Raw genomic sequence first — 25,969 nt, forward strand, 5'->3', positions numbered from 1 at the left:
CATTTACTCTATAATGTCTGGGTTACAATTTCATTCAGTATTCTTTTGCTTAATAAGTAAATACATCATAAAATAAGCTTTAAATACATTATTTTAAACATGTTTATATAAATTTTAGTAAATAAAACACCCAGTTTAATATTTCTATGCAAAAGCTAAGCAACTTTTCAAGTACTAAAATAATTCTTTAGGAAAAATGCTTTATGTCACAGTATAAAAATTATCACAATTACCTGAGAACTCCAAAAAGCTTCAGAAGATTGATCTTTATATAAGATATTTCTGTAATTGCCTCCTAATCTTGAATTATCTGCATTGTCACTTTTCACTTGATAAATTATATGCTCAAATCTTGCTGAAGATTCCAGTGGTTCAATTCCATAACTGATATTTTCGAATTGAATGAGTCCCCTAGTGTTTAAAAAGAAAACTATAAAAATCCTGCAAATAGGTTTATAAACAAATGTGGAAAATATAAAATAACACAAATAAGTGTTTTAACACCACTTTATTTTTCTATTTTTTCCTGTCTGTCGAAAATTTATTTATTTATCAAAAATTTATTCATTAAAAGACCTTGTGTTTGCTGGGGACTAAAGTATTTGTTGAGATTTCTTAAGAACTAGGTTTCAGTCAGAGGCATTAGACTAAGGGAAAGCAGGTGCATGGTATAAATATCTAAAGTATTCATTATACTTCAGAAATGCCATTTTGAGTAGATTCTAGAAACAAAACCAAAATAAAGCTGAGCTAGTTTGTTTCTCAGTTCTAGATGCATCTTCCCCAGTAAAGTTAGCACTACTCCTTTCAGCATCTTTGATGAAAATCAATTTCCCCTCCTTTGCCACTGTAGGAATATTTTCTTTAGTTGTTGTATAAATGATACTGAGTATAACTGAAGTGAGAGCATGTAATATCGTGCAATATCATTCTACTACTTTTAAATGTTTAATAAATGCAATTCCCATAACATTTGTGATAAAGATAGTGCAATAATAATAGAGAAGATGTTCTAATTTTTTCTTTACTGAAACTTCTTGTCTACATTTATTTTACAAAATAACATGTCAGCAAGGATTTCCTGAGGTGATTTCAGTTGAATGGACATTAGGCTTAGTTACTAATATAAATATTGAAAAATTAAGATTTTCCTAAAGGAAACTTTCAGATTTAGATTTCTATTGAACAATACTAGATTTGCGTCTGTTCATCCCTAAATTCCACTTATAGTTATATCCCAAGTTTTCCCTTATAAGCATTATCTGGAATTTCATTTATTACCTGAGTCCAGAACAGATGTTGAGTGTTGCAACTGAATTTGGGAAATCTGCAATATAGCCTTGGTATTGACAATGTGTCTATAGAAATATAAACAAACTAATTTTAAATTATATTTTCAAACGATTAAGATTCAATATTAAAGGAGTTGAAAAATAATGAGACGTTGTGCCATAGATATTTATTAGTGCATATTTTAATGTTTCAGGGAAAATAGGTGCCTGTGAGAGTTTTCTCAGTCCAGGCTTTCCATATATCATATGCTGGTGTAACAGTCTACCACATGACATATTAGAGTTGAAAAGAATAAAACATTTGAAATAAAAAACTTTGAATATGTAGCTAACATATTCCAATGGTAATGCTGTAATTAGACCAATAAAGAAACATATAATAGTATAAATGTCTGAGATGTTTCAGTCTTACCTTAAAATATCTTGATTCAGAATGCAAATATCCAGTTTCATTATACGTATACACCAAAAAATTATTGGATAAGAATGAGCTAAAAATAGTAAAAATTAAAAGATAGCCAAATTATGAATTTGTTTATGTTTTCAATTAAACTAATTTAGTGTGATATATACTTTAAAATATAAAATGAGTGTTAACTGTACAAAATATGTGTGTTGAAACAAAAGAAAAATATATCAAGAATGACTTCTGGGGCTGATAAAACAGTACAGCAGCTAAGGTGCTTGCCTCGCATGTGACAAGCATGTTCAATTTACAGCTCTACATAGGCTCCTGAAAGCATCACCGGGAGTGATACTTGACTATAGAAGTAAACCTTCAGCACCACCAGATGTGTCCCAACTCCCAAAAAGCAATGAATTCTAAATAACTGTCTGTGAAAACAGGCAGAAGACTGTTGCCATTTACTAAGACGATTGTGTCAGTAAAATGTGTCAGAAGCACATTTTGGTCATGTTAAGTGTGAGAATATAATAGCACTGTCACTGTAGCACTGTCATCCCCCCCACCCCGCTCATCGATCTGCTCGAGCGGGCACCAGTAACATCTCCATTGCGAGACTTGATGTTACTGTTTTTGGCATATCAAATATGCCAAGGGTAACTTGCCAGGCTTTGCCATGCGGGTGGGATATTCTCAGTAGCTTGCCAGGCTTTCCAAGAGGGACAGTGAAATCAAACCTGGGTCATCCACATACAAGGCAAACGCCCTACCTGCTGTTCTATAGCTCCACCCCAAGAGAATATAATAATTTTAGTAAGTACTTGGTTCTCAGTAAATAAGATAAACTGATGTGGTGTCCTTAGGAGAAGAATCAAGTAGAAATATAAATTTGGAAGTAATTTATGTATTCTTTTAAGAACATATTTAATAGAGTAAATTTAAAGATCTAACTGATCTTATTAAATAATTTGTCAAACAAAAAAGCACTAAAAGTTACACACAATTCTGTAGAAAAGAGAGTGGGACAACAAAGTTATCCTCAAGAGAAGAATGATAGCACATTAGAGGAAAGTAAAAATGAAAAAACTTTTATTATCTTAACCACGGAATTTCCATTTACTACACTGATTTCTAGGGAAATGGTAAACTACTTTAAACTTTAAACTTCCTGTTCAAATTCCAGGTAACTCTATTCATGCAGGGTCAGTGGTAGGGTTAGTAGTTGAATTTTCCTGTTGCTTGGAGTTCCTGTGGCAGGTCATTGGAGAAGTTTTAAAATACAAGAGCTCCCTCTACAAGTGTTACTTAAGATTACATGATAAAATATACAGGTTGCAAAGCAAAGGTTTAAAAGTCAAGATTCACACTATAAAGTACTTTAAGATGAGGAGAGGACAAATCAGAAATGTAAACAGAAAGCTGTAGAAGCATGGGAACACAATTCTAAACATTAAACCAGGAGTTTATGGGCTTCTGGAAAGCACATGAAACGTTATAGACTAAACATTGATATATTTTGCAATAATGTTAATATTTGTTAAAAGAATGAACTCAAGCATGAAATAAGTTTGATTATATTTGATATCTATCTTTGTATGTATGTATGTATGTATGGATGGATGGATGGATGTATCTATCTATCTATCTATCTATCTGTCTATCTCTGTATTGGTTTGGGGTCCACATCTGAAGTGCTTAGACTTACTCCTGGTAAGTCTTACTCTTACTCAGGTATGAGTCCTGGTGGTGCTTTAGGAGACTATAGGTGGTGCAGGGATTTGAACCCTATGCAAGCAACACGCAAATCAAATGTCTTAACCTCTTATTACTTCTCCTGTCAGCATAAAAGCATTTTATGGGTTACTGAAACATAATAGGTTAATGAGTTTAATGATAATGAATTATGTGAGATTTTATTTCTTCAGTGAGAATAAATTTTTGCAGCACTGTTCAACAACCAACATGCAGACAGACAAAAGGATGTTAAATATTTTCAAAGGTGGATAAAAGTGAATAAGTACTTGATTACATTTAGATAAAATGTTGAGAACATGTAAATTATAAAACGAATTTGATTATTCTCTGAAGTGGTGGTGGAAATATAGATTGTAATAAAGTGGTATAAGGGTCTTATTATATAATTGTTTATTTGAATGCTGCATAAGATTGTTAAAGTAATATATATAATTGATTATTTTATAATTAAAATATACCAAATATAGTTAAGAAAAACATACATTTTAAAATGTATCAAAAAGCATGCCACTAGTTTGTCTACACTTATAATTATACATCTGATATCTGACATACACCATATATATCTTACTTTTTTATGAGATGCAAGGTATATGGTTTTTCATCAATTGTTATGTTATAAATCACCTAAAATAAATCAAAGTAATACATATTTACTGTATCAGATATATAAAGCAATACATTTTTATTCAGTTCACAAAAGACACATTTTAATATTTTTATTTTTTATGACTACATACCTTTCTAATACTCTTATTAAATAGTATAAATAAAGCATTTTTGCTTCTTAGTAAAATGCTTCTTTTTCATGAATAAAAGGTTCTGGAGCAAAAAATTGCATTGGAAGACTATACTTACATGTTAGTAGTCACATGTAAATGTAATGATGTTGGAATATAGCTCTAAATATTTTAGGCCTAACATTGGTTTGTCATTTCGTCCTTGCCACAAGGAGCTTAGGTTTATTGGGTCACACCCATCAAAGTGCTCCCGAGTCACTCCCATTCCTTTGTTTATCTGTAACCACTTCTCTATGCTCTCTTCCCCAACCAGTTAATCAGCTTTTCCCCCTAATCAGACTCTGTTAATTTGTAAGGTCAAATTTTTCTAGGACACTGAACTTGTATTGTAAGTTAATATTGCCTTTCTCCTCTCCTTGTGTTTTTTGAATAGTCTACTTTAAAGCATTGTCCTTTTTGTATGGACAAAGAAAGACAGTTGTTAATATGCTTTTGTAATATGGGATTTAATTGGCTTTGAATATTATTCCCTCCCGAGCATCTGCTTTCTCAACTTAAGCCTCATTTGCCCTCAGCTCCTAGCACCCCAAAAGCAGGGTCCCGACGAGGGACCGAAGGGACCCAGAGCAAGCTGTGAGCTATCCTGGCATCGATATGGGCCAGGCCAAAGTGCCACTATTCTTAACTGTAAGTTAAGAGCTTGATCATGGACAAATCCTGTCATGATCCAAAAGCAACGACGAGACTAGGACCCTGCTAGGGATAGGAAAGACTAATCTGTCTGAGCACTGTAGTCTGAGATCGAGATGACCCCAGGAGAGCAATTCTATAAGCTTAATGCATTTCTTATTGTGTTCATATAAAATGATTAATATTATGAATGCTTATATGTTAGTTGGACAAGGAGAGGAGAAACACACCCATGGGATTCCGCTCTTGGGTGGGTGTCCTGCTGGAAGAGAATCTGTCCTAGAAGCAGCATCCCCTGAGGGAAAGAACTTTACCCCTATTGATTGTGACCACACCTATGTGTAAACCCCAACCCCTCATGCTGGGGGATTTAACGAGGCTGTAACAAGGGGTTCGGGGGAGAAGTAGAGAGAGAGAGAGAGAGAGAGAGAGAGAGAGAGAGAGAGGAGTGTATAGAGAGGAGATGAGATTGGAATAAACGGCAATTGGGACCAACCAGCATGGCCCTCGTTCCTTCCTTCACCTCCTCATCGCCATTGACCTTCCCGGGGTTGGGGAAGCAGCGTGAGACTGTGGAACGTGAGTGGCAGGGAAGAGATAGAGCATCGCTGCCCTGTGCCCCCTTTTTTGTGTTTACACATAATAGTAATTTAACATGTATTTATTGGTCAATAAATAAGGATTTTTTGGTTTTACATTGTTTGTCAATATTTGTAGTGCTGCTACTCTACGAGAGTGTCAGGGTACCTCCCCCATTATTCCAAGTTCCCTCCTCTCCGCCTCCAATTTTACATCCTTAGTTCACAGTTTTACTGATCATACCTCAAGGTTTTTCCATTGGAGATTGTATAATTCCTTGCTATGTTTCTTTACACTCTGCATTCAAGTGAGTTCACTTGGTTCTGTTTTTCTGACTCAGTATGACTTTCTCCAGTTCCATCCAAGTTGCAGCAACCTTCGTGATTTCATCTTTTCTCATAGCTGAATAGTATTCTACTATGTATGTATTCCATACTTTCTTAACCCACTGATATGTTCCTGTGGTTTCCAGAACTTGTTTATTATAAATTGTTCTGCAGTGAACATAAGTGTGTATATGTGCATATGGCCTCTTGGATTAATATTTTTATGGGCTTGTGTTAAAGTAGAATTGCAGGCTACATGGAAGTTCTATTCATAATTTTTTGAGACATCTCCAAACCAATTTTTAAAATATAATCCCACCAGCAGTGACTAAAGGTCTTTATTTCTTATTTATTTTATTTGCTATTTTATTCATAAGCTTTATGATTTATTTTAAAAAATGTGATGCAGAATCTCCTGCCCCGCATCAGGCTGCTTTCATAGGAACCCCCTCAGAGGGGGGGGTTGAGTCTCCCTCCCCACACCAAGCAGAAGCCCGGCAGCCAAAAAACCTCCAGAACCCAACCACAACCATGCTCAAGGCCACTCTCTACATGCTCGAATAAGCTTCATGCATGAAGGAACCTGCAGAGGAACCCAGGTATGCAGAACCTGTGGCTGAGATCTCCAAGCCTGCTCAGACAAGACTGGGCCTCCTCCACTCAGATCCCCATTTTCCAGTAGCTTGGCAGTCACACCCACAAACTGGCCCCAGTGCCATATAATCTCATAAACAGCCAAGATCCAGAGACTATAAAACAAAGCTTCCGGAAGAGAGCAATGCAGAATCTCACACAACAGAGTCTGGCAAGCTTCCCATGGCATATTCAATACGCAAAAAACAGTAGCAATAATGGGCCTCATTCCCCTGACCCTGAACACAACAGGGACAAGTGGAGACATAACTGGCACCCGCTCAAGCAAATCAATGAGCAACGGGACGACAGTGATACAGTGATATGATTTATAAAATTTTTGACAACAAAATTTTAGGCATACAATGTTCCAACTCCAATTTTACAACTAGGCTGAGCATCCCTCCAACAATAACCCCAGATTCTCCAACTTTGAACCTGACTCCTTACAGACATATTTATAAGTTTATTATAGTTGGGGTGCCATAGTGAGAGAATATTAATTCTAATAGTTCTGAGGTTAAAAAAAATACTTCCTCTCTACATCTCAGATGAGCCCAAGGCCCCTAAACCTCGCTCCTATGTAAACTTCTGAATTACAGAGAAAGAATAATACCCTGGAGAAGTTGAAAACAGAGATTTTAATTGTTTTTTCTAATATCACGGCTGTTTATCCTGGAAGGGAGCATAAAATGAGGCTCCCATAACCATGCCACCATACTCCGCACCAGGCTGTTTTCACTAGGGCGTCCCAGAGTGGGCGGGTGAGAGCCCTCTGCACCCCAAGGGACCCAGCCCCAGCACCCGGCCCTATGCTCCAAGCCACTTTCCACACACTCAGGCCGAGCCTCACACATGAGAACATATTCCTGGACCGCACAGCTGTGAACATCATCATAGAGGAAAATAAATATATATGCCTCTTGGAGAGCCCAGCAAGCTACCAAAACTATCCTGCTCACATGACAGAGCCTGGCAAGCTCCCCATGGATATGCCAAAAACAGTAACAATAACAGGTCTCATTCCCTTGGCCCTGAAAGAAGCCTCCAATCATTGGGAAAGACGAGTAAAGATCGGCTGTTAAAATCTCAGGGCTGGGACGAATGGAGAAGTAAATCGATGAACAATTGGATGACAGTGATACAGTGATACAATGATATCCATCTCCTTTTCCCTCTCCCTCTCTCCTTCTCTACTTTCTCTCTCCTTTCCTCTCTGTCACTGTCTCTTCCTCTGTATCTCTCTGTCTTTCCCTCTCTGTCTTTATCTCTCTGTTTCATGCAATCTTCATTTACACTAGTTTCTGCCATAGTTTGTGATTGATGATTTCAATATGATGTTTGACTTTTAAAAGTTTTCAGAAAAGTACCTCTTATTGGGAAAATGTTCCCATGCTAAGTAGTAATTCCTAAATTGTAAGCTCTCAATGCACTAACACTTATTCCTAGTTTCCTCTAAAATTTAAGGTGTATTCTTCTTTCTTGTGTGAACTCCCTGGGACTTTGGCTCTATGTAAGACACACTCAGAATTAGAGTTCTTCGGTACTAGATGTGCTAAAGAAGCTACCATTCTTTTAGAAAAGAACTCTGTGTACAGTTACTTAAAAAGCTAAAAATGGGTCCAGAATTCAGTTGAAAATATCAGTGGGATGAAATTTGTTAGGACTGAGGAATGAGAGGAAGGAGTGAACGATAATATTGTCTATATTTTGGAAGCTTAACTTACAAGTACCCTGAAGAGGCAACATATAGTCTGGTTAAACTATAAATTTTATGTGACAAGTTAACTGCCTGTTCATTTTATTTGAACAACCTAATTCATTTTCTTCTAAGATGTAATCTACAATAAGAATCAAGCTCTTAGTATACTGCCCAAATGAATATACTTTCTTGTTTTATTTCAGGGATTCTGAGCAGGAAATGAAAGTTACATTTGCAAAAAGCCTAAAAGTATTATAGAAGGAAAATAAGAACTGTTCATAATGAACCCTAAATTAGGCAAGTGACCCCAACAGAACCTCAGCAGCTACAAACCTCCAGAACCTAATCACTGCCATGCTCAGAGCCAATCATCATAGGCTCAGGATGAGCCCCTCATGCAGGAGAATGAACCCACTGGAAAACCCAGTGGATTTTCCAGTGTATAACTGAAACCTCCAAGCTCGAAACTCCATTTTCCTGTGCTTTCGGGTCCCTGGCAGTCATGCCCATAAATTACCTCTGGGTACCATATAAGCTCATTAACAAGTCTCTGAGATCCAGAGATTCACAGATAAATCTTGGAAGAGAGCAACATGCTACAGAGATGCCATCAGACCCCCAAATCACCATCCAGTTAAAAATTTAATTCCAACTCTAGAATCCTATTTAAAATTTTAGAATTCCTAGAGTGACATCTCATACTCTATGACCACTGATGTACCCAACCACAGCCATGCTACCAATAGGTAGCACACCTATTGGATGGACTATAAAGTAGGAGGCAAATGATCTTGCTATATATACACATATGTATACATATATATATATATATACATACACATATATATAAAGTTCAATCTGTAACAACATATTAGTGATCTCTTATACAGGGCTTAATGATTTCAAGGTGAGATGCAACAATTTTCACACACTTTCCTCCATGGAAGCCTTTTTGGATCCTTTTTAGTCAAAATAATGGTGGTGTGAAGGTGTAATAACAGTAGGATTGGTGTTGAAATATCGATTGCAAGAAATTATTGTGAATTTTATAAATATGAAATTTAAAAATATTAAAAATAAATTGGGAAATGCTGAGTATTTTCAGGTTATAATTGTTCAACTATTACCTCATTAAAAAAATAGGACTGATGAATATTAATGATCAAAGCCCTACCATGTAAAAAAATTAGCATGTTAAAGTAATTGGTTTAAAAACAACAATTTTTATCAAATAACATAATAGAAAAACAGCATGGATTCAAAAGTAGTGAGAAATGTAAGAAATTAAGAAATTAAGACTTAGGAATTATATTGATGCACAATTATGACTTTTATTTCAATCTGTTTCAAACAAGTTATCTGTAAGATGACCAATTTGTCATAATTGGTCCTTTAAATTATTAGCATTCTGGTTTTGCTTATTTCTACCAATTTGTAAAGTCATACAAATTCTATAAATATTATCACTGGAACATTATTTAAAATTGTTCATAAAAATGGGAAAGGACACATAAAACAAGTTTTTCAGAGTGAATTGTAGATCATAATTCATGCATATTGTTCTCTTTTGTACATATTTGAAATGCTCAATAATAAGTATGCTTTAGATCACCCTGACCCCAGTGTTTAGATGGTAGTATGGGTGAGTGGGATAGCCTTATATCCAAAACACAGACACAAGTACACCGAAAATATGAAATCTAAGCTGCAACTGCTGATACTGTGGTGTGCCTGTCTAGCTGACAGGCAGGAATGGGAAGGTGGTTGAGGTGGGAAGGGAGTACGGGAACACAGATGGAGGGGAGTTGACACTCGTGGTGGGATTGGTGTTGAAATATTATATGCCTAAAATGCAACTATCAGTAACTTTGTAAGCCACAGGTCTTTAATAAAAAATATTTTTTTACCTTTTTTTAAAAGTTATTTATTTTTCATTTTTTATTAGTGAAGCACCGTGAGGTACAGTTACAGACTTACAAACTTTCATGCTTGCCTTTCAGTCATACAATGATCGAGTACCCATTCCTCCACCAGTGCCCATTTTCCACCACCAATGGCCCAAACATCCCTCTTACCACCCCATCCCCTCCACCCCACCCCACCTCTGTGGCAGGGCATTCCCTTTTGCTCGCTCTCTCCTTTTGGGTGTTGTGGTTTGCAATAGAGGTATTAAGTGGCCACCATGTTCAGTCTATAGTCTACTTTCAGCCCGCATCTCCCATCCTGAGTGGGCCCTCCTAGCACACTTTACTTGGTGATCCTTCTCTCTCTGAGCTGCCTTTTCCCCCAGCATTCGAGGCCAGCTTCTAAACTGTGAAATAATCCTCTTGATACTTAGCTCTACTATTCTTGGGTGTTAATTTCCCATTCTGTTACTTTATATTCTTTATATTTATATATACTTTATATTTATATAATATATACTTTATATTAAATGAGTGCAATCTTTCTATGTCTGTCCCTCTCTTTCTGACTCATTTTACTTAACATGATACTTTCCATGTTGATCCACCTATATGCAAATTTCATGACTTCTACTAATAACTGCAAAATAGATGTGTAGATGTACCAAAGTTTCTTTAACCAGCCATCTGTTCTCGGGCACTTGGTTTTTTCCCAGATTCTGGCTATTGTAAACAGTGCTGCGATGAACATATAAGTGCAGATGTCATTTCTACTTTTTTGCATCTCCAGGATATATTCCCAGAAGTGGTATTGCTGAGTCAAATGAAAGCTCAATTTCTAATTTTTTTGAGAAGTATTCATACTGTTTTCCAAAAAAGCTGAACCAGTTGGCATTCCCACCAGCAGTGAAGGAGAGTCCGTTTCTCCCCACATCCTCGCCAACACCGGTTGCTTTTGTTCTTTTGGATGTGAGCCAGTCTCTGTAGTGTGAGATGGTCTCTCATTGTTGTTTTGATCTGCATCTCCCTGATGATTAGTGATGAGCATTTTTTCATGTGCTTTTTGGCCATTTGGATTTCTTCTTTGAAAAAGTTTCTGTTCATTTCATCGCCCTGTTTTCTGATGGAATTAGATGTTTTCTTCTTGTGGACTTCAACCAGTGCCTTGTAAGTCCTTATCAGATGGGTATTGGGTGAACATTCTTTTCCATTCTGTAGACTGTCTTTCTATTCTGATCACTGTATCTTTTGAGGTGCAGAAGCTACTCAGTTTAAGGTAGTCCTATTTGTTTATCTCTGTTTCCACTGGCTTACCCAATGGTGTGTCGCCTTTAAAGATTACTTTAGCTTCAATGTCCTGGAGGGTTTTGCCAACCTTGTCTTCAGGGTACCTGATGGATTCTGGTCAATGTTGAGGTCTTTAATCCATTTTGACCTGACTTTTGTGTATAGTGTTAGGTAGAGGTCTGATCCCATTTTTCTGCATGTAGCTGTCCAGTTTTGCCAGCACCGTTTGTTAAAGAGGCTTTCCTTGCTCCACTTCACATTTCTTGCTCCCTTATCAAAGATTAGATAATCATATATTTGAGGTTGTGTGTCAGGATATTCCACCCTGTTCCATTGGTCTGCAGTTCTGACTTTGTTCCAGTACCATGCTGTTTAAATTGTTATCGCTTTGTAGTAGAATTTGAAATTGGGGAAGGTGATGTCTCCCATCTTTTTCCCAAAAATTGCTTTAGCTATTCATGGAGTCTTATTGTTCCATATAAATTTCAGGAGTGTTTGCTCTATTTCTTTGAAGAATGCCATGGGTATTCTTATAGGGATCGCATTGAATCTGTATAGTGCTTTGGGGAGTATTGCCATTTTGACAATGTTAAGTCTTCCTATCCATGAGCAGGGAACATGCTTCTATTTCCTCATGTCCTCTTTTATTTCCTAAAGTAGTGTTTTGTAGTTTCCTTTATAGAGGTCCTTTACGTCCTTAACTAACCTGATTCTGAGGTACTTGATTTTCTGAGGCATAATTGTGAAGGGGATTGCTTTTTTCATGTCATTTTCTTCTTTCTCATTATTTGTGTATAGGAAGGTCATGAACTTTTGGGTATTGGTTTTACAACCTGCAACTTTACTTTACAAGTCTATTGTTTCTAGGAGTTTATTGGTAGAGGTTTTAGGATTCTCTGAATATAGTATCATATCATCTGCGAATAATGAGAACTTGATTTCTTCCTTTCCTACATAAATGCCCTTAATATCTTTTTCTTGCCTAACTGCTATTGCAAGTACTTCCAGTGCTATATTGAACAGAAGTGGAGAGAGTGGGCATCCTTGTCTCGTCCCTGATCTTAGAGGGAAGGCTCTTAGTTTTTCCTCATTGAGGATGATACTTGCCATAGGCTTTTGGTAGATGGTTTGTCTATATTGGGGACAGTCAATTCTATACCCATTTTGGTGAGAGTAATAAAAGAAAAAAATTTTTTATGAAACTTCACAGAGCTGACAGCCATGAGAAACAAGAAAATTGTTAGGAACATTGAGTAGAAACCCATGAAACTCAATGAGCAAAAACAATAATACAGAAGGCCCAACTTGAACCTCAGAAAACCATCAGGCCATAACTTTATAACACTATTAGGAGACACATGTTGTTATAAGCAATTAATTAGTGCCTGCTAAGGGAGCAGGCAAAACTAGGGACATTGATGGAGTTTGTAAAGACACTGTGGTGGTAGGTTTGGTTTTAGAATATTAAATACCTAAAACAACTGTACTGTGAACAATTCTGTAAATCATGGTATTTAAATAAAGTTAATTTTTTAAGCATCAAATAATGTAACATTTGAACATAAAAGATTTACAAATGTTTTAAACATCTTAGCTATTAACACTTTGTCATATTATCAGCAGGAAAATATTTGCTCCCAGTTTGTGAGATGTTTTCATACTCTGGTCATTATTTCTTTTGCTGTGCATAAGCTTCTAAATTTTATCCAGTCCCAATTGTTTCTTTTTGCCTTCATTTGCTGGCCCAATGGCATTGAATTGATGAATAATTGAAGAGCCCTCTAGATTTAATGTCATGGTTTTTGCTTATATTTTAATCAATTTATTTTATGAATTCAGGTATGATATTGAGGTTGTCCACCATGAATTTATTTTCATTCGTGCTGTGATAAAATTCATTTCCTTTAGATATGACTTTTCTCAGATTATTTGCTGAAGAGATTTTCTTTTTCTTTTTCTTTCTTTCTTTTTCTTTTTGGGTCACAGCCTGCGATGCACAGGGGTTACTCCTTTCTCATGCACTTAAAAATTAGTCCTTTTGGTGCTTGGGGGACCATCGGGGACGCTGGGAATCGAACCCAGGTCAGCCGTGTGCAAAGCAAACACCCTACCTGCTGTGCTATTGCTCTAGCCCCCTAAAGAGGTTTTCTTGCTCTACTTCCTACTCTTTGGTTCTTTGTCTAAGATTAGATGACATATATAGATGATATGTATAATTTAGGGTCTATCTCTGAGAGTGGAAAAGTTTGTCTTATGCCTAATATCAGCAGGAAGACTTTCAGATTTTCTCCATTGAGAAAGATGTTAGCTATGTTAACTGTAAATGGCTTTTAATTATATTGAGGAAAGTTCCTTCTTCCCCCATTATATTGAGAGATTTTAACATGAATAGTTTAATTTTATCAAGTGTTCTTTCTGCGTCTATTGATATGATCATACCTTTTTTCTTTATTTTTTCCTAGCACTGTTATATTGAGTAACATTGAGTTGATAGTTGCATATACTAAACAATCATTACATCCCCAGGGCAAATTCCATTTGGTCATGGTATGTGATATTTTTTGATATATTGTTCGATTCAGTTTGTTAATATTTTAAGATATTTTAATCTATATTCATCAAGGGGGCCCCTCGGAGGGGATGGGTTCCAGCTTCCCTCCCCACACCGAGCGGAGCTCCTGGCAGCCGAGGACCACCGGAATCTAGCTACAGCCATGCTGGAGGCCCCTCTTCACACATTCGAACAGGCCTCATGATGAAGGTACCGGCAGAGGAACCCAGGTGTGTATAATCCCATCAACAGCCAACATCCAGAGAGAGACTTAAAAGCAAGCTCTCAGAAGCAAGCGGCCACAAGTGGCTGCGCAATATCTTTAGCCTGCTTCTCCCTTTGGGAGAAACTGGCAGTCTTCTGAGAGTTTCCTGCCCACATGGGACAGCCTTGCAAGCTTCCCATGGTGTATTTATATGCAAAATCCAGTAACAAGCTGGATCTCATTCCCCTGACCCTGAAGAGCCCCCAGTGCAACATCGTTGGGAGGGTCAAGTCCAGATGGACTCCTAAGATCTCAGGGAAAGGACGAAACGAGATGTTACTGGGCCCGCCCGAGAAATCGGTGATTAACGGGCTATCGTGATCGTGATCGTGATTCATCAAGTATATAGGCCTATAGTTCTGCTGTTGTTAATTTGATTGATTGCTTTAAATAATGAACTGGAGCCATAGCTCAGAGGGTAGGCATTTGCTTTGCACACGGCCAACCTGGGTTCAATTCCTCTGTCTCTCTCAGAGAGCCCAGCAAGCTAAGGAGAATATCCCTCCTGCAAGGCAGAGCCTGGCAAGCTACCCATGGTGTGGCATATTTAGTATGCCAAAAATAGTAACAACAAGTCTCACAAATGGAGACGTTACTGGTACCCGCTCAAGCAAATCGATGAACAATAGGACGACAGTGCTACAATGCTATAGCTTTTTTATTTTTTACTTTTTAAATTTTATTGAATCACTGTGAGATACTTACAAGCTTTCATGTTTGGGTTACAATCACACAATGATCAAACACCCATCCCTCCACCAGTGCACATTCCCCATCAACAATATCCCTGGTATACTACCCCTTTCCCACCCTCCCCCTGCCTCATGGCAGACAATATTCCCCATACTCTCTACTTTGGGGCATTATGGCTTGCAACACAGATACTGAGAGGTCATCATGTTTGGTCCATTATCTACTTTCAGCACACATCTCCCATCCCAACTGATTCCTCCATTTTTTTTTAAATTTATTGAAAATAATGCTATAGTTTTAAGTAACATCTTTGACTTCTCTCAGGAAGAAAAAAAATTATCCATTACCAAGATAATGTTTGCTTCATAAAAAGCCTTTGAAAGTATTTATTACCTATTCTTTAACTATCTGGACGAGCTTTAAAAGTGTTGCTGGCAAAAAGTAGATGAAACACTCCTGAAGTTTATATGGAACAATATATGCCTTGACTAGATAAAGCAATGCTTGATAACAAAAGAGAAAAATATGGGAGGCATCAGTTTTCCCAACTTAACTTTACACTACAAAGTGTTAGTAATTAAAACAGCATGGTATTGGGATAAAGCCAGACTGTCTGATCAATGGAATAAAGGTGAGTATGCTGAGAGAGATCATCAAGTATATGATCAGTTAATCTTTGATAAAGGAGCAAAAATTATGAAGTGGAGTAAAGAAAGTGTCTCCAACAAGTGGTGCTGGGAAAATGGAACAGTTACATGCAAAAAAGAAATAAATAAACAGACCTTTTTTCTAATGCCTTGAACAAAAGTCAAACCAAAGTGAATTAAAGACCTACATATCAAACCTGAATCCATATGGAACAAGGAGGAAAATGTTGCAAGAACTCTTCATGACATATCTCTGATATTAGCCCCTTATCAGATGGGTGTTAAGTAAATAATTTTTCCCATTCCATGGGCTATCTTTATATCTAGTCATCATTTTCTTTGAGGTGCAGAAGCTTCTTAGTTTAATGTAGTCCCATCTGTTTATCTTTGCTTCCACTTGCTTGATCAGTTGTGTTTTATCCTTCAAGATGCCTTTAGCTTCAATGTCTAAGGCACTGGTGGAATTTACAAGAAAAAAATCAAAAAATGGGGAGAAGAAATGAACAGAAACTTCCTCAAAGAAGAAATGCAAATGCCAAAAATACACATGAAAAAATGCTCTACTCATTCATTATCAGGGAAACTCAAATAAAAATAATGAGATATCATCTTACACCACAGGTTATTGGCACACATCAAAAAGTACAAGAACAACTAGTGCTGGTGCAGATGCAGGGAGAAAGCGATTTTCATTCATTCTTGGTGGGAATGCCAACTGGTCCAACCTCTTGAGAAAACAATATTGACATTCCTCAACAAAACTAGAAATTGAGCTTCCATTCAAACCAGCAATACCACTCCTGGGACTATACCCTCGGGGCAGGCACTAAAACACACAGCAAAAAGCCATCTGCACTCTTATGCTCATTACAGCAGTATTAACAATAGCCAGAATCTGGAAACAACCAAAGTACCCAGGGAAAATGGCTAAATAAAGAAACTATGGCACATCTACACAATGGGATATTATACAATCATTAGGAAAAATAAAGTCATGAAATTTTCTTATAAATGGATGGACATGGAGAATATCATGCTGAGTGAAATGAGTCAGAGAAAGAGGGACAGACATAGAATGATCACACTCACTTGAGGAATATTAAAACAAAATAGTATGAGAATAATACCCAAAGGCAGTAAAAACAAGGGCCAGAAAGACTGGCCCATGGTAGGTAGCTTGCCACAAATTGTGGGTGAGTGCAGTTAGGACAGAGAAGGGACCACTATTACAATAATTAGGAATAATCACTCAGGACAAGAACTGTTAAAAAGAGGTAAAGTTACATAAACTATAACCTTTTAGTAACAGTATTGCAAACCACAGTGCCTAAAAGTGAGAAGTATCTGCTATAGAGTGCCATAGAGGCAGGCTGGAGGTGGGAGGCATCTGAGAAAAACTTGGCATGTTTGTGGTGAAAAATGTACACTGGTGAAGAAATGTGTGTTGGAACATTACGTAACTAAAACCCAATTATGAACAACTTTGTAACTGTATCTCAAGATGATTCAATTTAAAAAAATTAGAAAGGGTTGTTGGAAGTTTGTCTTCTTTAAAGGCTTATAAGAAATCACTAAACCCACCTGGGCCTGGGATTTTTTGTTTGGGGACATTCAATTACCATTTCAATTTTCTTTTTCTTTTTCTTTTTTTTTCCTGCTTTTTGGGTCACACCCAGCGATGCTCAGGGGTTATTCCTGGCTCTGCACTCAGGAATTACTCCTGACGGTGCCTGGGGGGCCATATGGGATTCTGGGGATCGAACCCGGGTGGGCCGCGTGCAAAGCAAATGTCCTACCCGCTGTGCTATTGCTCTGGCCCCATAAATTTTTTTTAATTTAATTTTATTTTTATAAAGTTGTTCACAATAATTTATTACATTCAATAGTCCAATACTAATCCCAAAACACCTTCCTACCACCATTATTTTGAATTTTCCCAACACCACCCAAGCCTGCCCCAATAGCAAGTCCTAAATAATTTATTTTGCATTGCTTGTTATTAATTATCTGCTAAAAATCAAAAAAAGTTTCCTTAGAAGAATGCATGTGAAGGATGTTGTATCTCACCCTGGAGCCATTAGCCCTTGTATAAGAGATTACTAACATGTTGTTATAGTTTAAGCCTTGTGTGCTAATTTTTTTTAATTGAGATCAGTTGCCTTCTGTTTTACATCCTATACAATGTGGTGTGCTACACTTCGTACATCAGTGGTATAGAATATGAGAATTCTAAAATTTCAAGTAAGGTAATACAGTTGGAGTTTAGTTTTAAGCTGAATGCTGACTTTGGGGTCTGGAGGCATCTCTGCAGCTTGTTGATTTCTTCTGAGATTTATTTGTGACTCTCTGGATCATAGCCAGTTTATGAGCATATATAGTGCCAGAGGCAATTTGTGGGCATGACTGTCAGCCTCCTAGAAGAACAGGGGAAAGTGTGAAGGTTGCCTATCGCTAACTCCATGAGACCTGGAGGTTTAAGTACAAAACCCACATACCTGAGTTTTTCATCAGATTCATTCATGGATGAGATTCATCTGAGCCTGTGAAGATCTACCATGGGTAAGCAGCGATTGGGTTCTGGAAACTTTCGGATCTCTGTTTGGGTAGGTGGAGGATTCACCTTCTCTGCTCTGGAGAGTCTCAAATATGAGATTCAGTTTAGCATGGGGTCTGGAGGCATCCTTGCAGCTTGTTGATCTCTTCCTCAATTTATTTGTGAGTCTTTAGCTTTCTTTATAAGGTGCTTTATTTCCTCTTGATTCATTCTTGGAAATTCTTACAAGTAGAAAAGTATATCCAGTTATTTGAGTTTCTAATTTCATACCATAGAAGTTTTTGTAGTAATCTCCAATGATTACTTTAAATTTCTGTGGTATTTGTTGTGACATCTCACCCTTTTTTTCTGATTCCATTTCTTAAGAGTCTTCTCTCTTTCTTTGTGAGTATAGCTAATGGTTTGTCATCTTAATTATTTGTTTTAAGAACCAGCTCTTGGTTTCAATGATCCTTTGGTTGTTATTTTAGTTCTTATTTTATTGATTTCTGCTGTAAGTTTTCACTTGTTTTGTTTGGGAGCCACACCCAGCTATGCTCAGGGCTTACTCGTATCTCTGTGCTCAGGAATAACTCCTGGGGACATGACCAGACAATAAGAGAACCCAGATTGTCTTCATGAAAGACAAGTGCCCTAACTTCTGTACTATCTCTCCTGTTCTGTCTGAGTTTTAATATTTTCCCTACTTCTGCCTGTGTTGGGGTCCCTTTATTGGTCTTTTTAAAGCAACTTAATCTGTGATGTTATTTATTTGGTTCCTAATGATTATTTGTATTGTCATGAACATATCTCTTACACCATTTTTTATGTGTCCCGTATGTTCAAGTAATTCATGTCTTCATTCTCTTTTGTTTATAGCACTGGAGCACTGGAGCACTGGAGCACTGTCATCCCATTGTTCATCGATTGCTCGAACAGGCACCAGTAATGTCTCCATTGTGAGACTTGTTGTTACTGTTTTTGGCATATTGAATATGCCATGAGTAGCTTGCCAGGCTCTGCCATGCAGGAGGTATACTCTCGGTAGCTTGCTGGGCTCTCAGAGAGGGACAGAGGAATCGAACCCAAGTCAGCCGCATGCAAGGCAAACACCCTGCCTGCTGTGCTATCGCTCCTCTGATTTAATCTTTGACCCACAGGTTTTTCAGTATTGTTTAATTTCAAAATTTTTAGTTTTGCCCTATTTCTATTTGTGATTTTCATCTTCAGAGCATAATGGTCTGAGAGCTTGTGACCAAGTTTTTCTTCTTTATTTTATGAAGATATATTTTGTTCTCCAGCATGTGATTCATCTTGTAGTAATTTCTATATGCAATGAAGAAAAAAGTGTACTAAGCTTGAAGGGATGAGGACCCCTATGTATGCTTGCTGGCTTATGTCTTTCATGCTTCATCCAGTGTCAGCATTTTCTTCCTGAGCTCAGTGGTGACCGTGAAATGATAAGGTATATTATTACTGTATTGTTGCTGTCAGTAACTTCTGTCAGATCAGTTAGTAGTTGATGTCAGATATTTGGATATCAAAATAACAGATGTTTTGATGTAAAATTCTCAAATATCTTCTACATATTCAAATGCTAATCCATTTACAATTTTATGTGAATTTATGTTACAAAATTTTACTTGTAAATGGATGGACATGGAGAGTAGAAATCTGAGTAAAATGAGTCTGAAAGAGAGAGGCAGACAGAATAATGGAACTCATTTGTGGGATATTAAAAAACAGCATGAGACTAATTCCCAAAGACATTAGAAATGAGTGCCAAAAGGATTGGTTCACAGTTGGAAGCTTGCCTCAAGTGCTGTGGGGAGAAGGCAGCTGGGATAGAGATGGAACCACCATGACAATAATAGTTGGAAATCATCACTCTGGATAAGAACTGCACGCTGAACATAGGTAAAGGACCAAACATGATAATCTCTCAAACATGGTAAAATCTAAGTATCTGTATTGCAAACCATAATGCCCAAGAGGAAAGAGAGAGAGAGAGAGAGCCCACCATAGAGATAGACTGGAGGTGAGGTGGGATGTTGGTGGGAGGGAAACTGGGGACATTGGTGGCATTGGGGGTAGGAAATGCACATTGGTGGAGAGATGGGTGTTTGAACATTGTATTACTAAAATCCAATCATGAATAGCTTTGTAATTGTATTTCAGGGTGATTCTATACAAAATAAATAAATTGACTTAAACTACAAAAGGAGACAATAACAATATTATATAACAATGGAGGAATTAATGCATAAATAGAGCCAAATGCATTAATGTAAATACTTTAAGCAAACATTAAAGTATACAAATTAACTATTAGCAGACCTAATGAGCACAGCTGCAGAAACTCAATAATACTCAGAGACATTATACCAAACTCACCAGTGGACAGATCAACCCCAAATAAAAGCAATATACACACACACACATACACTGTCACTGTCACTGTCATCCCATTGCTCATTGATTTGTTCGAGCGAGCACCAGTAACGTCTCTCATTGAGAGACTTATTGTTACTGTTTTTGGCATATCCAAAACGCACAGGTAGCTTGCCAGGCTCTGCCTCGTGGGCTCGATACTCTCAGTAGCTTGCCGGGCTCTCCGAGAGGGAGGGAGGAATAGAACTCGGGTCAGCTGCGTGAAAGGCAAACACCAACCACCCAGCTACACATACAATATAAAAAATATATACTGCTCTTGAAATTATCTTATTAGTATTTAAATAAAATAACATATATTTTCTATTGAATATATTTGCTATCAGAATATAACTGAGTCCCAATATTCATCACTATATTACTGTCATCCCATTGCTCATTGATTTGCTCAAGCAGGCACCAGTAACATTTCCACTGTGATACTTGTTGTTACTGTTTTTGGCACATCGAATAGCTATGAGTAACTTGCCAGGCTCTGCCGTGCGAGCAAAATACTCTCAGTAGCTTGCCAGGCTCTCCAAGAGGGGCAGAGGAATCGAACCTGGGTTGGCAGTGTGCAAGGCAAACGCCCCCAATATTCATGCAAAATTAAAATTAATAATATTTTAAAATACACTTTAGTTAAGAAAAAAAAACTACTCCTTTAACTTGAAAACGTTTTCAGGATTATCATGTCTGAACATACTACTTTACCACTTAGAATCCCTCTATTTTGAGTCTTGTTTTATAATATCTGACATTATAAGTAGTTCAATTTTTTTTCCTTTTTGGGTCACACCTGACGATGCACAGGGGTTACTCCTGGCTCTCGCTCTCAGGAAATAATCCTGGAGGTGCTTGGCGGACCATATGGGATGCTGGGAATAGATTCCAGGTCTGCCCTACCCACTGTGCTATCGATCCAGCCCCAGTAGTCCAATTTTTTATTTGTTTTAGAGTCCTAAGCTGTTATATTGGGGAATCACTCCAAGCTCTGTATTCAGTATTCAAAGGCCAAGGCAGTGTTAAAAAATTAAGCCTGTGCTTCCTGCATACAATTTTAAGTATTTTTATCCCCCCCCCCAGAATTAAAACTCAATGCCTTCAATTTTATCTAATTTCTTTTTGCAGCAAAGTATGATTTTCAAAGTGATTTCTAATTAATATTTATTATAAACTTTTCATCACAGAGAAATGTGATTTAAATTTTCATGTATTTTTCCATCTGTAGCTTTGATTCCTACGTCTGATGTTTCATGTTATATATCTGATATTTCTTAATCAAAATGTATAGATATAACATTTTCTAGACAAATTTATCTGTCATATAATGACTATTACCATTTGTTTAATTGTTATATGTCCATCATATTCATTACTAAAAGGTTTATATTTCTTGAAAATTTTTAATTATACATTTTTAAAAAGACTGAGATATAGGAAAGGGAACAAGAGTATGTAGTTCGGTTTGTGTGAGGAGATAAAAATATTCTGAGTATTCCAGGGATGTTGCTCAGTAGCTTATTACTTGCCTTGCAAGTGTGAGCTGGTAAATTAGAAGTGTAGGGCTGCAAACACAGATAACAAAACACTAAATCCCTACTGTGCCCCTCTAAGTCCCTGATAACACAAAATGAAATAAGATATGTTAAAATGTTATAAATATCTTTTTATAAATATATATAAATAAAATATATTAAAATGGCAGTAAAAGTGTTTTGCTTTTTAAGAGAATAAAAATTAGCATAAACTAACAATAAAGAGCAAATAAAAGTCTGCAAATTTTAAATATATAGATATATTGCTTTTTTGGGTCACACCTGGCGATGCACAGAGATTACTCCTGGCTCTCTACTCAGGAATTACTCCTGGCGGTGCTCAGGGGACCATATGGGATGCTGGGAATGAACAAGGCAAACGTGCAAGGCAAACGCCCTCCCCGCTGTGCTATTGCTCCAGCCCCAAATTTTAAATATATTAAAAAATTTCTTGATCACTTACTTGTTTCTCTGACTCTTCACTCTCATTTGATTTTATTTTCCGTGGAACTGTTATCTGCAGAAATATTTCTTCAGAATCTACAGTAAAATATAAGGGTTTTGCTTTTAGTTTGGGAATATTTTTGTTTGTGTGTGTGTTTTCAGAATCAATCTTCCGATTCGAACTAAATTCTTACTCTTGAAAAGTAATGTAAAGAAACTTATTGAAATCCATTCAACCTCCTTCTTGGTTCATAGTTTTACCTAAATTTTCTTTTCTTTCTCTGGATTTTTAATGGCTCCTTAAAAATAGTTAAAATGCAAACAGCCCCAAACTACCTACTACACTTCTACAGGACCATCTAACCCGTTTTTATTTTGGTTTTTCAAAAGTTGCCTCGGGGCGTTTTCCTCTGGTCACCTTGAGTAAAGAATTGGGGGCAACACCACACCTCCTGCCGTTCCCATGCCAACGTGGGCCACAAGGAAGACCCGTGTCCTAGCGGGGACCCTGGAAGCCCGATGGAGAGGACAGCTTTCGTGGCGACCTCCCCTAGTGGCCTGCCTCCTTGGTCTGGTCTGGAGAACTGCGAAATACAGAAGAGAGGCGCAATGGTGATGATGATGATGGTGATGATGATGATGATGATGATGATGATGATGATGATGATGATGATGATGATGATGATGGTGATGATGATGATGGTGATGGTGATGGTGATGGTGATGGTGATGGTGATGGTGATGGTGATGGTGATGGTGGAGGTGATAAACAGAAAGGGTGATAACTGAACCCCCGGGGTTAGAGGACATTGGGTCCCGGAGAGAAACCAGCCCTGCTGAGATGCAGAACGCAAATCCGGGAAGCTGCCCACTCACCGAGGCAGGCACACAGCCTTCCGAGCTCGGCGAGCAGTGCGAAGAGAAAGAACATGTCTGGGTCAGCACCAGAAGCCAGAGCCGGCCTGGAAGCCGTTGGGCACCGGGCCTCGCGGGCGCGGGCCTGCGGGAGGGCGTTCTCTGCAGCCGCTGTCTCAGCTCAGCCTGAGGGAGGGGCTGGGCGTGCCCCCAGGCTCGAGCGCGCCAAATGCCGTCCTGCGCCTCTGCACACATTACAGTGTTCGAAGCATGCCCTTTTTGGTGCAATTGTTGATGATTTCTTGTATGTTCTCCCCACTGCCCGCGCGCTCACACACACAGTAATATATCTGAGATACTAATGTCAGAAATTGAAGGTTGGTCAGTGATCTAAATCCTAATTATCTAAAGTGAATTAGTATAAATGAGCAAAGTGTGGTAATACGCTATTGATCAGTCATATAATTCATTATTTAGAGTGCAGAATTGAATCACTGTAGTATTTTTAATATATTCACAATATGTACAGATATCTTATATTTGGTAATGATTTCATCATGTTGGTTTGGCTTTTCAGAAGGTTTAGCCTCAGACGTGAGGCTACTGCCTCTCACTGTTGGTGGGAATGTCATCTGGTTCAACCTCTATGGAAGACAATAAGATTCCAACCCTCTCCCAAAAAAGTAATAATAAAACTCAGTAGATGGTAAATCTACTTCTTGGTATCTACCCTAAACATTAAAGCATTATTCCAGAAAGTCACATACACACTTATATTCATTGCAACACTGAGTACAATAGCCAAAATTTCAAAACAACTCAAAGAGTAAACCACAAAAGAATCATACCGTTTAATTGTACTTTCTTAAATAATAGACTTCTATGCAACATAAGAAAAGGTAAAATTGTGCTTTCGCTGAAACTTGACTGAACTGGAGGGTATAATATTAAGCAAAAATATCAGACAGTGAAGGGGATGATCTTACTAATCTAAGGCATAGGGAGAAACAACTAAGGGAGAGGGGTTATATCAAACAATGGCAAAATCTTGGCCTTAGGTTACAAAATTTAGATAACCAAGCAGTGAGGTGAGAGGGCCATAAAGTGGACTAGAAATAACATAGGAACAATACTGGAGGGAATAGGGAACTTTGGTAGTAGTGGGATATAATAATTTTGCCCATAAATGCTATGTTAGATAAAGTTTTATTTAATTATAAAAATAATTTTTAAATAATTCCTTTTAAAAAGGTAAGCCTCTGAATTATAAGTTGCTCCTAAAACTCAATTGTGTGTATATGAAATTTTTCATTTTAATCTGCTATAAATACAGCAAGAAGTTTATAAAATATTAAAATTAACCTGCTACTTTAGTCTTTTCTATATGGAAGACAGGATAAAATGTTAATATCAATTATAGGACTTTTCCAAAGTTAAAAGGGAAGTTACTTGCAAATATTCACATTTGTTGCCAGTTTTTTTCAATTATATCTGTCAACTAACTACTTAAATAGAAAATTATTTCACTTTTATTAATGGCGCCTCTGTTGTTAACCATATTAGTTACATTGCATGGTATTTGCACAGCTTTCCTTTTCTTAAAGGACTCCTATACACAAACAGTTTCTGTCTTAGATGTGTCTTGTTACCTAGGTACAACCCATTACTCCTCAGCCACACATAATGTTTTTTTGGTTTTGTTTTGGTTTTTTTTTTTTTTTTGCTTTTGGGTCACACCCAGCGATGCATAAGGGCTACTCCTGGCTTTGCCCTCAGGAATTACCCTTGGTGGTGCTCAGGGGACCATATGGGATGCTGGGAATCGAACCCGGATTGGCCGCATGCAAGGCAAATGCCCTACCCGCTGTGCTATTGCTCCAGCCCCAGATGATAAAGTTTTAATATCTGGCTCAAGGAGTAAATTACAAACACTGAATTTAGGCACATTTATGTAACTATTTTGATTAGTCACTTGAGAACATAGCACAGAGACACTGACTGTGCATAGATTATGAGAAAGAGTTAAGATATATATGCTGGGCCATGTGAAAGTAGCACTGTAGCACTGTCGATTTTCTCTAGTGGGCACTAGTAATGTCTCCATTGTGAGACTTGTTGTTACTGTTTTTGGCATATTGAATACACCACGGGGAGCTTGCCAGGCTCTGCCGTGTGGATGGCATACTCTCGGTAGCTTGCCAGGCTCTCCAAGAGGGACGAAGGAATTGAACCCAGGTCAGCCGAGTGCAAGGCAAACGCCCTACCCACTGTACTATGACTCCAGTCCAATTTTTCCATTTCCTTTATGTGAAAGTAGGGCAGCTATTTTGAACAAAATAGCTGTTCTGTTCAATGTCCACAGACAAAAAGAAACGCAACAATCACAATGCTGTAGGACCAAATGTGGTTCGTGAAGGGAATCAATTGGTTGCCGCTGTTCCTGTGCTCCAGCTCTACAACACTTTTAGCTTTTGTACTGTAAAAACACATATGGCTAGAATGCATGCTGTCATGGACAGTTTTTGTTGCATATGCCGCAAAAGCGAAAGCATAGTGGGTAGGGCGTTTACCTTGTATGTGGCCGACCCGAGTTCGATTCCTCCATTCCTCTCGGAGAGCCCAGCAAGCTACCAAGTGTATCCTGCCCACACGGCAAAGCTTGGCAAGCTACCCGTAGTGTATTTGACATGCCAAAAACAGTA

General features: G+C 37.7%; 1 protein-coding gene across 1 annotated transcript; it reads right to left on the bottom strand.

The window, feature by feature from the left end:
• Positions 1 to 206: 206 nt before the first annotated feature.
• Positions 207 to 23,343, bottom strand: LOC101544074 (disintegrin and metalloproteinase domain-containing protein 18). The gene is made up of 6 exons (XM_055145176.1): positions 23,289 to 23,343; positions 22,432 to 22,508; positions 4,022 to 4,077; positions 1,705 to 1,783; positions 1,282 to 1,358; positions 207 to 411 (listed from the first exon to the last, which is right to left on the bottom strand). Exons 1-6 carry the CDS (start codon positions 23,341 to 23,343, stop codon positions 207 to 209), a joined length of 549 nt encoding a protein of 182 aa, XP_055001151.1.
• Between the last annotated feature and the right edge of the window lie 2,626 nt (positions 23,344 to 25,969).

The sequence above is a fragment of the Sorex araneus genome, chromosome 1 (assembly GCF_027595985.1).
Source record: "Sorex araneus isolate mSorAra2 chromosome 1, mSorAra2.pri, whole genome shotgun sequence".
Lineage (NCBI taxonomy): Eukaryota > Metazoa > Chordata > Mammalia > Eulipotyphla > Soricidae > Sorex > Sorex araneus.